At 43.4% G+C, this 13,433-nt stretch overlaps 1 protein-coding gene across 1 annotated transcript; it reads left to right on the forward strand.

The window, feature by feature from the left end:
* Nucleotides 1-456: 456 nt before the first annotated feature.
* Nucleotides 457-8,637, forward strand: rpl27 (ribosomal protein L27). The gene is made up of 5 exons (XM_070864362.1): nt 457-542; nt 1,306-1,388; nt 2,818-2,987; nt 7,383-7,493; nt 8,552-8,637. The coding sequence occupies exons 2-5, from the start codon at nt 1,308-1,310 to the stop codon at nt 8,598-8,600; spliced, it is 411 nt and encodes a 136-aa protein (XP_070720463.1). The 5' UTR covers nt 457-542; nt 1,306-1,307; the 3' UTR covers nt 8,601-8,637.
* The last annotated feature ends 4,796 nt before the right edge of the window (nt 8,638-13,433 follow it).

Raw genomic sequence — 13,433 nt, forward strand, 5'->3', positions numbered from 1 at the left:
GATCTTATGATACTATTTCGAAGAAGTGCGGGGGAGTTATCCCTGGTGTCCTAGCCAATGTTTATCCTCAATCAGCAACTAAAACAGGTAATGACGAGATAATCGCATTGCTGCTTGTGGGAGCTCGCTGTGCACAAATTAGCTGCCGCGTTTCTTGCATTACAACAATGACACCACTTGGGGGAAAAAGTACTTTATTGGCTGTAAAGTGCTTTGGGGGCGCCCGGTGGTCGTGAAAGGCGCTATATAAATGCAAGTTATTCTATTTTAACAGCATCTCTTTTGGGGGTGGGGTATGCATATTTATTGTTAAACTTCATAAATGCTACAAAGTTCACGATGATTTTCATGTGCAAAGACTGGTTGATGTTGATGCACCAATTGCTGCTACTCTCTCTGCAACTCTGCCAGGCCTGGGAGCCCTGTGCAAGAGCATTGCGGAAGTGGCGCTGACGTCAGCGGGCGCAGGCTGTCAAAGGTCAGCGAGAACCCGGCGAGCTTCCTTTACTGCGGGTGGCGGCCATTGAGCAGCACTTAAGCCGGTAAACGCACCGATCTCAATCTCTCTCCATCCGCCGTCTGGGAGCGCCGCAGCCGGCCCCCTTTGAGCCCAGAATCGAGCGGATGGTTCTTCTTTAAGCGGTCGGCGCCTTATTTTGGCGGATCGGGGCCGGGTTCTGCTGTGGATTTGAGGGTTTTTATTTTGGGCGCTGGTGCGGCGGCAAGTCCCGGGCTCTCAGTTTGGGTGGGCCGCAGATTTCCCCCCCACCCCCCACCCCTCAGCCCCCAGCCTCACTGCTTAACTATAAAGCACGTCCCATAAAAGGCCTCAGCCGCCGCAATGCCAGCTTTCCATTTAATGTTGTACCCGGAGACACTGCGACGTGCAGTGGAGGCCTTGGGCATGGGTTGTACAGTGTAAATGTTAAAAGACCAGGTTACACAATCCGACAATGCAATCAGATCAGTGGCAGTACTCCCACGAGCACACCTTTTTCTGTTGGAAAAAACTTGCATTTTTATATATATATATATAAAAAACTTTTTTTTCCCGCATCCACAGGGCTTCTCAAAAAGTGCTTCACAGCCAATGAATCCCTTTTCAAGGTGCAATCACTGTCTTGTAACCAAGAACCAGCAAGGCCCCACAAACGAGAAATGAGACTTGATTGCTCGTCAAATCTGATTTTGGTGGTGTTGGTTGCAGATGAGTGAATGCTAGCCATGCCAGAACTCCTCGCTCCTCTTGAGGTACATTTTTTGTGTTAATGGGCTGCCTTTGTGACATCATCTGCCTTTTCACAGAGATGGGAAAGTTTATGAAACCAGGGAAGGTGGTTCTGGTGCTGGCCGGCCGCTATGCTGGACGCAAAGGTGTCATCGTAAAGGTACGGTTCTTCTAATTGTGGTTGCTGGCGAAATTTCATATTATAAATGTAGCTTTTAACAAAAGTTGGACCATAGTCTGTGGCTTTAAGCTTCTTTAGTAAGAAGAGATCAGTGCAATTCAGTGAGCTACATCTAGCTGACAGATTTTTAACCAATAAGGGAATTAAGGGTTACGGGGAGTTGAGTCCACGGCCAGATCAGCCATGATCTTGTTGAATGGCGGAGCAGGCTCGAGGGGCTAGATGGCCTACTCCTGTTCCCAATTCTTATGTTCTTATGTAAGGTATTGTGGATCCATTTGTATTTTACTTTACAGAGCAACTTTTTGTAGCAAAGTATCTCCCGATGCTTCATGGAGTTTTTGGATACTGACTGGTGCTTTTGATGGTTGCATTCCTGCCGCTGTTAAACTGGAGAAAGTTCTGACTTGATGTCCGGTGTACAGCAACATTTGTGGAATCATGGTGCTAGCATGATAAAGTTGGGTATTTGCCCCAGCTGCCACACGTGTGCTTTGCCCATGGATAATGTTACAAGTGGTGACATGGAGTTGAGAAAAGGGAGGGGTGGGTGGGGGTGCGGATGAATTTTGGGTACGCGGGATGTGATCAAGTGGGTGCAGGAGGAGAACCTACTAGTTGTGCTGGCTTGCGGCATTGGAACTGGTGGGAGTGGCACCAGCAGTGAGCAGTGCCATGGAGGTGAAGGGTGGTGGAGTGGTGAACTAATGAGGCTGGGGAGAGCTATTGTGGCGAGGTCACAATTGCAAGAATGTACATGACTGACCAAGCCAGTCTCTCGATCAATCTCTCATTTCATCTGCAATAATTCGGAGAGGGGTCATGTTGGAGACACGGAACACAAGAAAGAGGAGCAGGAGTAGGCCATTTGGCCCCTCGAGCCTGCTCTGCCATTCAATAAGATCATGGCTGATCTGATCTTGGCCTCAACTCCACTTCCCTGCCCGCTCCCCATAACCCTGGACTCCCTTCAAGTGCCTTATCATGTCTATACAGTGACTATTCCTGTAGACAGCAACAGCGACTGTGTGTAGAAGATCCCAGAAATGGCAATGAAATGAATGACCTGTTGATCAGGTGTTTTTTTCTTTGTGGTTGAAGGAGAAATATTGGCAGCTGTACTGGGCAAAATCTCGGTTGATAGTCAAATGCAGTGGGATCTTTAACATCTGTTGGAGAGCCTTACCAATAGCAGGGTGCCCTCTTTGCTTTATTGAGGCTCAGCCTATATTATGTGCTCAAGCAGTAGAACTCCCAACCTTCTGACTCCAGGTGAAAGTCCTGGAGTGCTCGCAGCTGAGCAGAAAACCAGCATGACTGCCAGTTGTGCCCTGGGTGTGCTAACTACATTTTTGATCTTGGCTGCTCGATATTGTACCATAATCTAAATATTGTGCTTGTCTTGTAGAACATCGATGATGGGACCTCTGACAGGCCTTACAGTCATGCCCTTGTTGCTGGTATTGATCGTTACCCTCGTAAAGTGACTGCCAAAATGGGCAAGAAGAAGGTGGCCAAGAGGTCCAAGATCAAGTCCTTTGTGAAAGTGTACAACTACAACCACCTGATGCCAACCAGGTAAGTGTCTGAACATATGTCATTGTACATGCAAATCGTCTGTGAGTTTATCTGTTGATGCAGTGATGTGTTCAGAAGTGTCTGTAGGACTGAAAATCACTCCGAGATAAAAGGCCTTAAATTTAGGTGGAAAAAGACCAGATTCCAAGGTTGGGGACTGCACTTTCAATATAAAAGCTGTTGTTTGTGATTTACTGAAAGTTTTGCAGAACTTGGTTTGTGTACTCAGTAGGTGGTTTTAACCAGAATGTCAGTAACATTGAATTGCTGGGTAAGAACAACAGCAAGCACTTCAGAGCAGTGATATCAACAACAAAAAAAATGATACCGAGCTATATAAGATGTTAGGGCGGATGACCAAAAGCGTGGTCGAAGAGGTAGTTTTTAAGGAGTGTCTTAAAGGAGGACCGAGAAGTGAGGCGGAGAGATTTTGGGAGGGAATTCCAGAGCTTAGGATCTAGGCAGCTGAATGCACGGCCGCCAGTGGTGGAGCATTTAAAATCGGGGATGTTCAAAAGGCCAGAATAGGCGGAACGCAGAGGTCTAGGGGATTATAGAGCTGGAGGAGATTAGAGATAAGATGGGGAGGGGAGGGCCATGGCCATGGAGGGATTTGAAAACAAGGGTGAGCATTTTAAAATCGAGGTAGTGCTTACCCGGGAGCCTATGTAGGTCAGCAAGCACAGGGGAGATGGGTGAGCGGGACTTGATGTGGCAGAGATTTTGGATGACCAAGTTTATGGAGGGTAAAACTAGGGAGGCCGGCCAGGAGTGCATTGGAATAGTCAATTCTGGAGATGATCAAGGCATGGGCGAGGGTTTTATCAGCGGATAAGTTGAGGTAAGGGCGGAGACAGGCGACATTACGCAGGTGGAAATGGGCAATCTTGGTGATGTAATGGATGCGAGTTAGGAAGCTCAGTTCATGATCAAGTATGTACTTATCAAAGTTAAGTACAGGCTTGATCAGCCTTAGATAGTTGCCGGGGAGAGCGATCGAGTCAGTGGAAAGGGAATGGCGTTTGTAGCGTGAACCAAAGATAATGGCTGCGGTCTTCCCGATATCTAATTGGAGGAAAGTTCTACTCATCCAGTGCTGGATGTCGGACAAGCAGTCTGATAGTATAGAGACGGTGGAGGGTTCAGGAGAGGTAGAACTGGGGGTCATCAGTGTACAAGTGAAAACTCACATTATGTTGCCCAATGATGTCACTGAGAGGGGAGTATGTAGATGAGAATAGGACGAGGCCCAGGAGAGATGCTCGGGGGACACCAGAGGTGACTGTGGGACTGGGAAGAGAAGCCATTGCAAGAATCTTTCAAATCCCGTGCCTATGTCGTAAAACCCAGTGTACGAGGGTAACGTGTGCTAGATTTCCCTTTATTTGGCACATTTGAAATTTTATTTGACATTCATGTTATACTGGGAGTGTAGGTGGTTATTGCTGTTACTGTACAGTGCAAAATAACTTAGTTTGGTATGTGGGGGGCTGGGAGAAGAGAATGAATAAAAAGTAGACAGTGGTGCCCCATGCGGTCTGATGTCTTTTCTGCATGTCTGGGCCAGATGAAGAGAGAAACGTGATAACTCTGTTAGTTAGCCTCAGTTTCTTCTTCCTTTCCTCTGCCCTACCTGCCCCCTTCTCAACAGCTTGGTGCTCCTTGCGTGAAACCTTTAGGCAGTGACCCTGATTGAGCATTGGTACACTCTTAAATTTTGTACCTGTCCAGTTGGGGGATTTGGTACTGAGAAGACAGCTCACCAAAATGCTGCCTGGCATTTAGTAAACGAGGTGGCGTTGGGAGCTTGGATGCAAATCATTCATCTCCCTATTTGCGAACGGTGGGAGAGGATGAATACTTGGGCTGCTGTTCCACTAATTGGAGAATGCAGGATTCATGTATAAAGAGCACTTCTACTTTTATGGGGAATTAAAATTTCCAACTTGTAAGTTGAATCTTGACTGTATCTAATTAACTGTGGCTTGATGGTGTGAAATGTTGCGAAGATTGTTCAGTGTGTGACTGGGAGCTGGAAAACGGGTTGTATCAAATATTTCGGGGCTTTAAATTACCTAAATGTAATTTTCACCAATTTTACTTAGATGGGAGTTGTAAAGTGCTTCCTACTTCACTCACTTATTGATTGCAGTGACAGTAATGAACATTTAATTTGAGGGCAACCCATCACTGCAAGTTTTGTATTGAGCTCAGTAGCTGATGGACCAGTATCATTCTGTACACATTTATCTGACCATAGTGAACAGCAACAGTTTTCAGTGATGAAATGCTGCGAGATAAGTGAGCTTCCAAGTTAGTTTGTTCTTGTTGCAAATTTTATTGCCGAGCAGTGATCTTTCCTCTAGTTTGATGGGTGCTTCTTGATGACCTGTTGACAGATCCTTGCGTAAATATGTCTCCTCTGGGCAAACATAAACTTAGAATCATAGAAATTTACGGCACAGAAGGAGGCCATTCCAACCCATCGTGTCTTCCGGCTGAGAAAGAGCTATCCAGCCTAATCCCACTTTCCAGCTCTTGGTTCGTAGTCCTGTAGGTTGCGGCACTTCACTTGTCTATCCAAGTACTGTCACTGCAATCAATAAGTGAGTGAAGCAGGAAGCACTTAACAACTCCATCTAAGTAAAATTAGAGTTCCTATCCACTCTAATTAGACCTCTCATAATTTTATACATCTCAATTAAGTCTCCCCTTAGCCCTCTTTGTTCCAAAGAAAACAACCCCAGCCTTTCCAATCTTTCCTCGTAGCTAAAATTCTCCAGTCCAGACAACATTTTCGTAAAGCTCCTCCATACCCTCTCTTTCACATCTTGCCTGTAACGTGTTGACCAGAACTGCACACAGTACTCCAGCCGTGGCCTAACCAATTCAAGCCTAACCTCCATGCTCTTGTATTCTATGCCTCGGCTAATAAAGGAAAGTATTTCGTATGCCTCCTTTAAAATATGAAAGTGTCTTGACCAGCACATATAACTTTGCAAGTGTCCTTGGATTTTAGCAGTTGCATATTTTGCTTTGTTGTGTAAAGTGTAACCTTTTAAAGATTGAGACCTAGTTTGACTGATTTAAATAAGTCTATTTAATTTGCTTTGCTCCATCATTGAATTTGGTGGTCAAGATAAGAGATGATAGCGTTGGGAAATTGAACACTTTCCGGATTAATATTTTGGCCACCCACTGTTGTCATCAAAAACTCTTGGTCAGATGTGGGACATTAAGTGCACTGGGCCTCGAGTGCCTTACCTGGTTAAAGTAGTGAACAACTGAACTATGAAAATGTAGGGAAAGTCCCAGATTTGATCTGTGTTGAGGTAACCTGTGCTTAGCTGGAGCAGCAGTTGGACTTGGTGCCACTGGGCCAGAACAGGGGGAAAGTAGCTGGTGTTCCTGCACCTGTTGACTGACCACAAATCTCTGCTGGATGTATGTATGTGTATGGGTGTTGGGTGAAGACAGGATCTGGTTTGATTAATAACCTGCCAACAATCACTGGGAGAAGCAAAGCAAGTACCGGAGGGCAGGTGTCAGCTGTGGATGGCTATCAAACAAGGAGTCTATATTCTGGAGTGGGAGAAAATTTAGTTTTCAAAATAAAAACTTTTTGCTGACTCAACATTTGATTCTCTAGGACCCTTCTCTCTAGAACCATGTTCTGCATATATGTTCCAGTAGTTGGTAGTTTGTCTCTAATGGTTTTCATTTTCCCCCTAAATTGTTCAATTAATAAAATTCAGTAATTTCATTGTCATGGAAGACTTTTGCACATCTTTGTTTTTTTATTATTGTTCACGGGTTGTGGGCAATGCTGTTAAGGCCACATTTATTGACCAGCCCAGCTGCACTGAGAAAGTAGTGTTGGCCTGTTGCCTTGATCCGCTCCAGTCATTGAGTATACAAAACCTATGTTTTTCCTTCTGATTTCTGTAAATATCTTCCCTTCTGATGGTGCTGACTCTCTTCTTGAAGTGTGATTCCACAGGTGCTGATCCCCCTCCAGTACCTCACCGAAGTGGCCATTCTTTATTTGTAAGCCTAGGCAGTGAATGTTGACAAGCTATTTGACCTTTTGGGAGGAAGGAAAATAACACTGAATCGTGTTCGCATGTGGCATCCAAATACATATACCTCCAGCAGATGCCACCCTAACTTGGGCCATTTTAAAACATCCCTACCACTGCTCCAGCTTTCTCAGATCAGATCGCATGGAGTTCGTTTTCTTTGTGGTAATTCAGAAAACCTAGACTTGTGCTATTAAATATCAAGTGTTGCTACATGGTGAATTGATGCATGTACCCATGGGCAACTCATAATCAAGAGTTGGTAAATAAGCAATTTTTCATTTTACTTGGCTTCAATTGTTTTCTTTATTTCCAGGTACTCAGTTGACATTCCCCTGGATAAGACTATTGTGAACAAGGATGTTTTTAGGGATCCTGCTTTGAAGCGCAAAGCCAGACGGGAAGCCAAAGTAAAGTTTGAGGAAAGGTATGAATCAAATGTGGATTTAAGATGAAAATTTAGTCTTGTGGGTATCAAATGAGATGTTTTATTAATTTTAAAAATAACTTTTACCTCTTTTTTAAAGTAAAAGGATAATAGAACTTTGTACTTGGACCTTGTTTGTTTGATCTGCTCCCACTGCCTACTTCAGAGGTGGAGGCAAGTTTTTGATCAAAACTACCTTTTAAAGGCTAACTTTTTTGCAAGTGAAAGGGCTGTACATAACCAAGAAGATGGATCTGGTGTGAATATATTTGCTGACCTCTGTAGATAAACAGAATGATTTGTGTGTTTAAAAGCAGGGCTGTTGACCAACAGACAGGCAACATATTTAATGAGAACTTGTAGTTATTTAAAAAAAATGCGGGTCAATAATAAAGTAGCACTCTTAACTTCACAGCTGTGTGATTTTTCCTATAAAATGTAGACTGCAGTGTCTTGTGTACTTAACTGGTTCCCTGTGTATAGATTACCATGCTCCATAACATCTTGCAAAAGAGCATTCCTCTTAAATATAGACCATTGAAATTTTGGTTTTAACTAGATTAGCTAATTCAAGGTACTCAGACAAGTGATTTCCTAAACCAGCTGCCAGATTGATAACAAGACACACACCAACAGGGAAAACTGAATAATAGAAACTCTACTTACCTCTGACCCATTATCTGTGAAATAAAGTATTTAAATGTAATCTTTCCAAATTCAACTTTGTCTATCTTGCCATGATATCTTCTCCATGGATGAGTGTTGAGAACAAACTGTCATAACTTTCACCCAAGGTCCAGACCTTTAAACACCATTATGGCTTCAGTTTGCCATCTAACATTCATCTGAAGGGGAATCTACTTGACCTTCATGTATGAGATATCTCTAACTGATATTTTTGGAGCACGCAGTAGGCTCTGTTACCTTGCCTCTCCTTCCACGGCTTGTGCTAATGATCATTTATGAATTGTACTTAGCGTTATTGTGAAAATAAAGCTGTAAGTGGTCCCTAACCTTTGAGGATGTTAATTTATATATTAATTTTTATTTTTCTGCAGGTACAAGACAGGAAAGAATAAATGGTTCTTCCAGAAGCTTCGATTCTAAATTGTATATCGATATAAATAAATATTCATTTAAAATGTTTTGAGTATTAGTGAGATATGTGAATACATTCCTTTGCCAGAATAATGGAATTTTTTTACTTTAAAGTGTTCAATGCTGCCGTATATCTGCCATAAACTAGCACGTTGCAGGGGCATATAATGTTCCACATTTGAACCATTTCAATTTAAACTCGTGTTTAACCCAACTAAATGTAGTCAAGGCAGCCTTGTGGCAGGAATTTGGTTTGAAGAATAAAGGTAAACTAGAAGGAACAATTGCTGTAACTTAGCACAATGGTGTCAAATCTAGTCATTAAAAAATGCTTTCCATGCTTGGAGAAAAATAATTGGAGGGGGCAATGGCAGAAAGGAGGATTTTATTTAGAATTAAATGCTAATTTTGTAGCAACAGTCTGATTCTGTTTGGGAAGCAGCATGTGTGATTGAGGTATCAGGTCAGTCTCAGTTTTGTCTCCTGCAGTTGAATAATCTACTGGTGGCTTCTAGGCTTGTACAGGAAGGATCTCCACTTGGCTGACAAGACTAGGGTGCACACGATGCTTGTGGAATTGTATCCCATAAAGGAATCAGTGCACTTGAGAAGGGAACATTTTGGGAGGGGGTGGGGTGTAGAAAACTTCCACTGATCATGAACGTATACCTCCAACAACTGGTAGATTCTCACTTTTTCAAAGAATCTTAGAAACCAAGAATTCAATAATTGGGAAATACAAGCTGTGCTAGTACATGTTTATATTTAAACAGTGGAATTGCCATTAAATGCATTTGAAAAATTAATAATTATTCCCGTGTGTACATTTTTATTTAAAAAGAACAGAGCAGGCTGGAAGTTGGGGTATGTAAAAAGAAAGGCTTGCTTTTATATAGCACCATTAGCAACCTCGGGGAGTTCCAAAGCGCTTTACAGCCAATGAAGTACTTTTTGAAGTCACTGTTGCAGTAGGCAATTTGCACACAGCATGGTCTCACAAACAGCAATGTAATAATGAGCAGACAAATCTATTTTAATGATGTTGGTTGAGGGATAAATATTGGTCAGGACACTGGGGAGAACTCAACCAACTCTTTCAAATAGTATTATTGATGTTTTACATCCACCCGAGAGGTCAGACGTCTCATCCGAAGGATGGCACCTCTGACAGTACAGCACTGAAGTTCCAGCCTAGGTTTCGTGCTGAAGTCTGGAGTGGGACTTGAACTCACAACTTCCTGACTCGGAGGCGACGGGAAGCCTTCAATAAAGAGTGCTCTCCTTAAGATAACATTTTTTTTTCAAGATAACATTTAGTGCCATGACTAAACTAATTTCAGATTTGGAACATTTCAACAGAGCCTTATAGGCACAAGCGGAGCTCATTCAGCCCCTTGAGTCTGTTCCAACATTCTACGAGACCCTAGCTGATCTGTATCCTAACTCCATTTGCCTCTTTTGGCTTCAGATCCCTTAATACTTTGGCTTACAAAAATCTATCACTCAGATTTCAAATTATTAATTGAGCTAGCATCTGCTCTTTGTGGGAAAGAGTTCCACACTTCTACCACCCTTTGTGTGAAGAAGTGTTTCCTAACTTCTCTTTGAATGGCCTGCCTCTGATTTTAAGGTTATGTCCCCTTGTCCTAGACTCTCCCCACCACTGGAAAAAGTTTCTCTACCTTATCAAATCCTTTCAAAATCTTAAAAAATCATTCAAATCACCCCCTTAGCCATCTATATTCCAGGGAATACAAACCTAGTTTATTTAATGTGTCCTAAGCTAACCCTTGGAGCCCTGGTAACATTGGTGAATCTACCCTAACTCCACGGCCATTATATCCTTTCTAAGGTACGGTGCCCAGAACTGTACACAATACTCCAGATCAGTGTCCCGTCCCCTGCCACCCATCCCCTCCGAAGATGCGAGGTTCGCGCACACAGGTTGCTCACCAGCTGTCCCACTGGAAGAGAAACAATGGCCACGTAACCAATTTAAAAGGCCTGTGCAGGGAAAGAAAGTTTGAGGGAACATTGCTCCAGATTCGTAAACTTGTAGCAAAACCTCTTTATATTCTAGCCCACTGATAGAAAGGTTAACATTACATAGGTCGAAATTGTCGGACAAGCCCAGTCCTGGATGAGCAGAAATTTTCTCCAATTAAGTATTGGGAAGACCGAAGCCATTGTCTTTGCTCTCTGCCACAAACTGGGTTCCCTAGCCAGCGACTCCATCCTTCTCCCGAGCAACTGAGACTGAACCAGACTGTTCGCAACCTAGGTGTCATATTTGACCCTGAAATGCGCTCTGGGCACACATCCGCGGCATAATTAAAGCCGCCTGTTTCCACCTCCGTAACATTGCCCCGTCTCCGCCCCTGCCTCAGTTCAATTGTTGCTGAAACCCTCATCCATACCTCTAGATTTGACTACTCCAGCACACACCTGGCTGGCCTCTCACATTCTACCCTATGTAAACTTGAGGTCATCCGAAACTCGGCAGCCAATGTCCTATCTTGCACCAAGTCCCATTCACCCATTACCCCTGCGTTCGCTGACTTACATTGGTGTAAGAATAAAAGTGTTATAATGATTAAAAATTGATTCTGTGTATGTATAAATGTTAAAGGTGCAGATTATACGGAATGGCCTGTTTGTGTTGAAACAGAATGAAAGCCCACAGTTTGCCAGCATGAGCTGAGTTTTGAAACAAAATGAAAGCCCCCAGAGAGATGCCACATGGCTTTTGTGTATTGGCCTCCAGACAACCACCAGTGCGAGGAGAGCCAATAAGAAACTGCCCTCGAGCCAAGGTCCAATCGTGGGGCTTTTCTGAGGACAATGGACTTAAGGGATTTAAAAACTCGAGCTACACAGGTTGCTTTCTCTCCTCTCCCTGCTGGACACACGGCAAAACATCTGTTGAAGACCAGCCAAAACAGCATACTGTGTGTTCAAACCAGCCATCAAAAGGGGCGTAACATATATCGCTTTTTATTATAACCTCATTGTATCTCTGCTGTAACTAAGGTAAATCTACAGGATATTTGACCACTGCTGCTAATGTGTATGTTTTTAATAAACTCTTCTAATTGTTTGAAAGAATCGTCTCACTGTCAAATGTAAGCCCAGAGAGATTCAGAAATCCTACAAAATTGGTGGAGAATGAGGGCAACTGGCGAGACAGCTTTTGATGATTATTTTGAACAATTGGAAATCTCGGGAGTTGCGATTCTAACCTGTGTTGCGATTATAATTGAAACAAGTAAACGGATCGGGAGTTGCGTCATAGGGAGCAGTTGTCTCGATAGTTGTAACTGTTTAAGTAGGGTGGGTTGGAATTGTTTAAGTGGGCACCCACCAGTAGTTATATTCAAAAGACACAGGATGAAGGGATCGGTCATGGACAGAAAGCCAACAATAAAAAGTAATGTTGAGCTAGTTTATCAGGAGAGGTTGTCCAAAAAGCTCCCAATACACGACGCAGAAGAGTTAAGGGCACAGGCACAGCACAAGGGTCTGCTTCATTTGGGGAGATGATGAAAATTATACAGGAGAGGGTAGATAGGGAAGAGCTGAGATCAAAACAGTCTTGTGGCGTTTAGCGCTTTTTATTATGCCAGGAGAGATGCGGAATTAATGAGGCAAGATGCCAAAGTGATACAAGATTTGAAAGAATTGCAAGTAAAAGAGATTCAGTTAAAAGAAAGAGAGATTGAACATATAAAACAGCAAAAGGAAGAAGGCCTCCCTCCAACTTGTGAAGCAGTTAAAAGGGAGTTATACAGCAGTTAAGACAAGAAATTGGCCACTTAAACCACAGTATTAAGCAATTAGAAAGAGGGGCTGAACAGGCAGCTTCACTGCTACAGCCACAAAGCCTTTCAAACTTAAATGCCACCACAGCCGTTGAAGCAAATGAAAACAAATTAGAGTTAAAAAATAAATTGGAAAATTTGAGGCTCCAGCAAGAGATATAAGATGCGAGGGGTGCATTAAGAAAAGTTATTAAGAAGCCACATAGGGAAACACATCACTTCCAGTGCCAACTAGAAATAGCGAGACTAAAAAGTAAGTTCGGGATACCTTGGAGACACAAGGGCCAATCATAGCTGTAGTAACCACTTCACGACGTAATGCGCACGGCAACATCACCAGTAACTATACCAACTCTCGGCCCCTATCTGGTACAGACGCCACGGCATGTAGCCACGAGTTGGAGTACATTAATGATGGGGACGACCCACTGGAAATTAATAGGAGGTGGGCAAATTTCAGGAGGGGTCACCCCGAGTTGGAAGAGAGACTTAACACGAGTCCTCTTCTTGGCCTGTTCCACTTCCCTAAAAGATAATCTGCCAGAAGCAGTCCTCCAGCCTGGCACAGCGGCCGATGGGCTCATGACCATGATCCTAAACCATTTAAGGATCCAAAACTTGAACTTAGTGGCTCTGCTTAATCAGACCAAGCAGCGCCCAGAAGAGACCCCTAGAGCATTCAGTAATCGCCTGTACGATACCTATCAACGTATGCAGAACCAGGCACCCGCAAATGCTCCAGTAGGAAAGAATCAGGAACAATTTAAATCGATGTTCCTGACCCAACTCCACCCTTTAGTTAAAACCACCTTGGGAATAGCCATGAGGCCCACCAATCAGTGGACAGATATAGAGACTAATGCTCAAATAGCCTGGGAGATGGTAAAAGACCAGTTAAAGGGGAAGTCACCACCAACTGCAAATAAACCAGTGTCAATGATGGAGGGCTCTTGAAACTACCTCTTTAAGGGACAGTGCTTTAATTGTAGTAAGGTAGGCCACCTAGCAAAAGACTGCAGCAGAC

The sequence above is a fragment of the Pristiophorus japonicus genome, chromosome 21, assembly GCF_044704955.1.
Source record: "Pristiophorus japonicus isolate sPriJap1 chromosome 21, sPriJap1.hap1, whole genome shotgun sequence".
In the NCBI taxonomy this organism is placed as follows: domain Eukaryota; kingdom Metazoa; phylum Chordata; class Chondrichthyes; family Pristiophoridae; genus Pristiophorus; species Pristiophorus japonicus.

What these genes read in the sequence shown, in the direction of transcription:
- rpl27 (XM_070864362.1), top strand. Translation starts at nt 1,308, where the DNA reads ATGGGAAAGTTTATGAAACCAGGGAAGGTGGTTCTGGTGCTGGCCGGC. An exon ending in GCAAAGGTGTCATCGTAAAG is followed by an intron (nt 1,389 to 2,817) that starts GTACGGTTCTTC and finishes CTTGTCTTGTAG; the next exon opens with AACATCGATGATGGGACCTC. An exon ending in AACCACCTGATGCCAACCAG is followed by an intron (nt 2,988 to 7,382) that starts GTAAGTGTCTGA and finishes CTTTATTTCCAG; the next exon opens with GTACTCAGTTGACATTCCCC.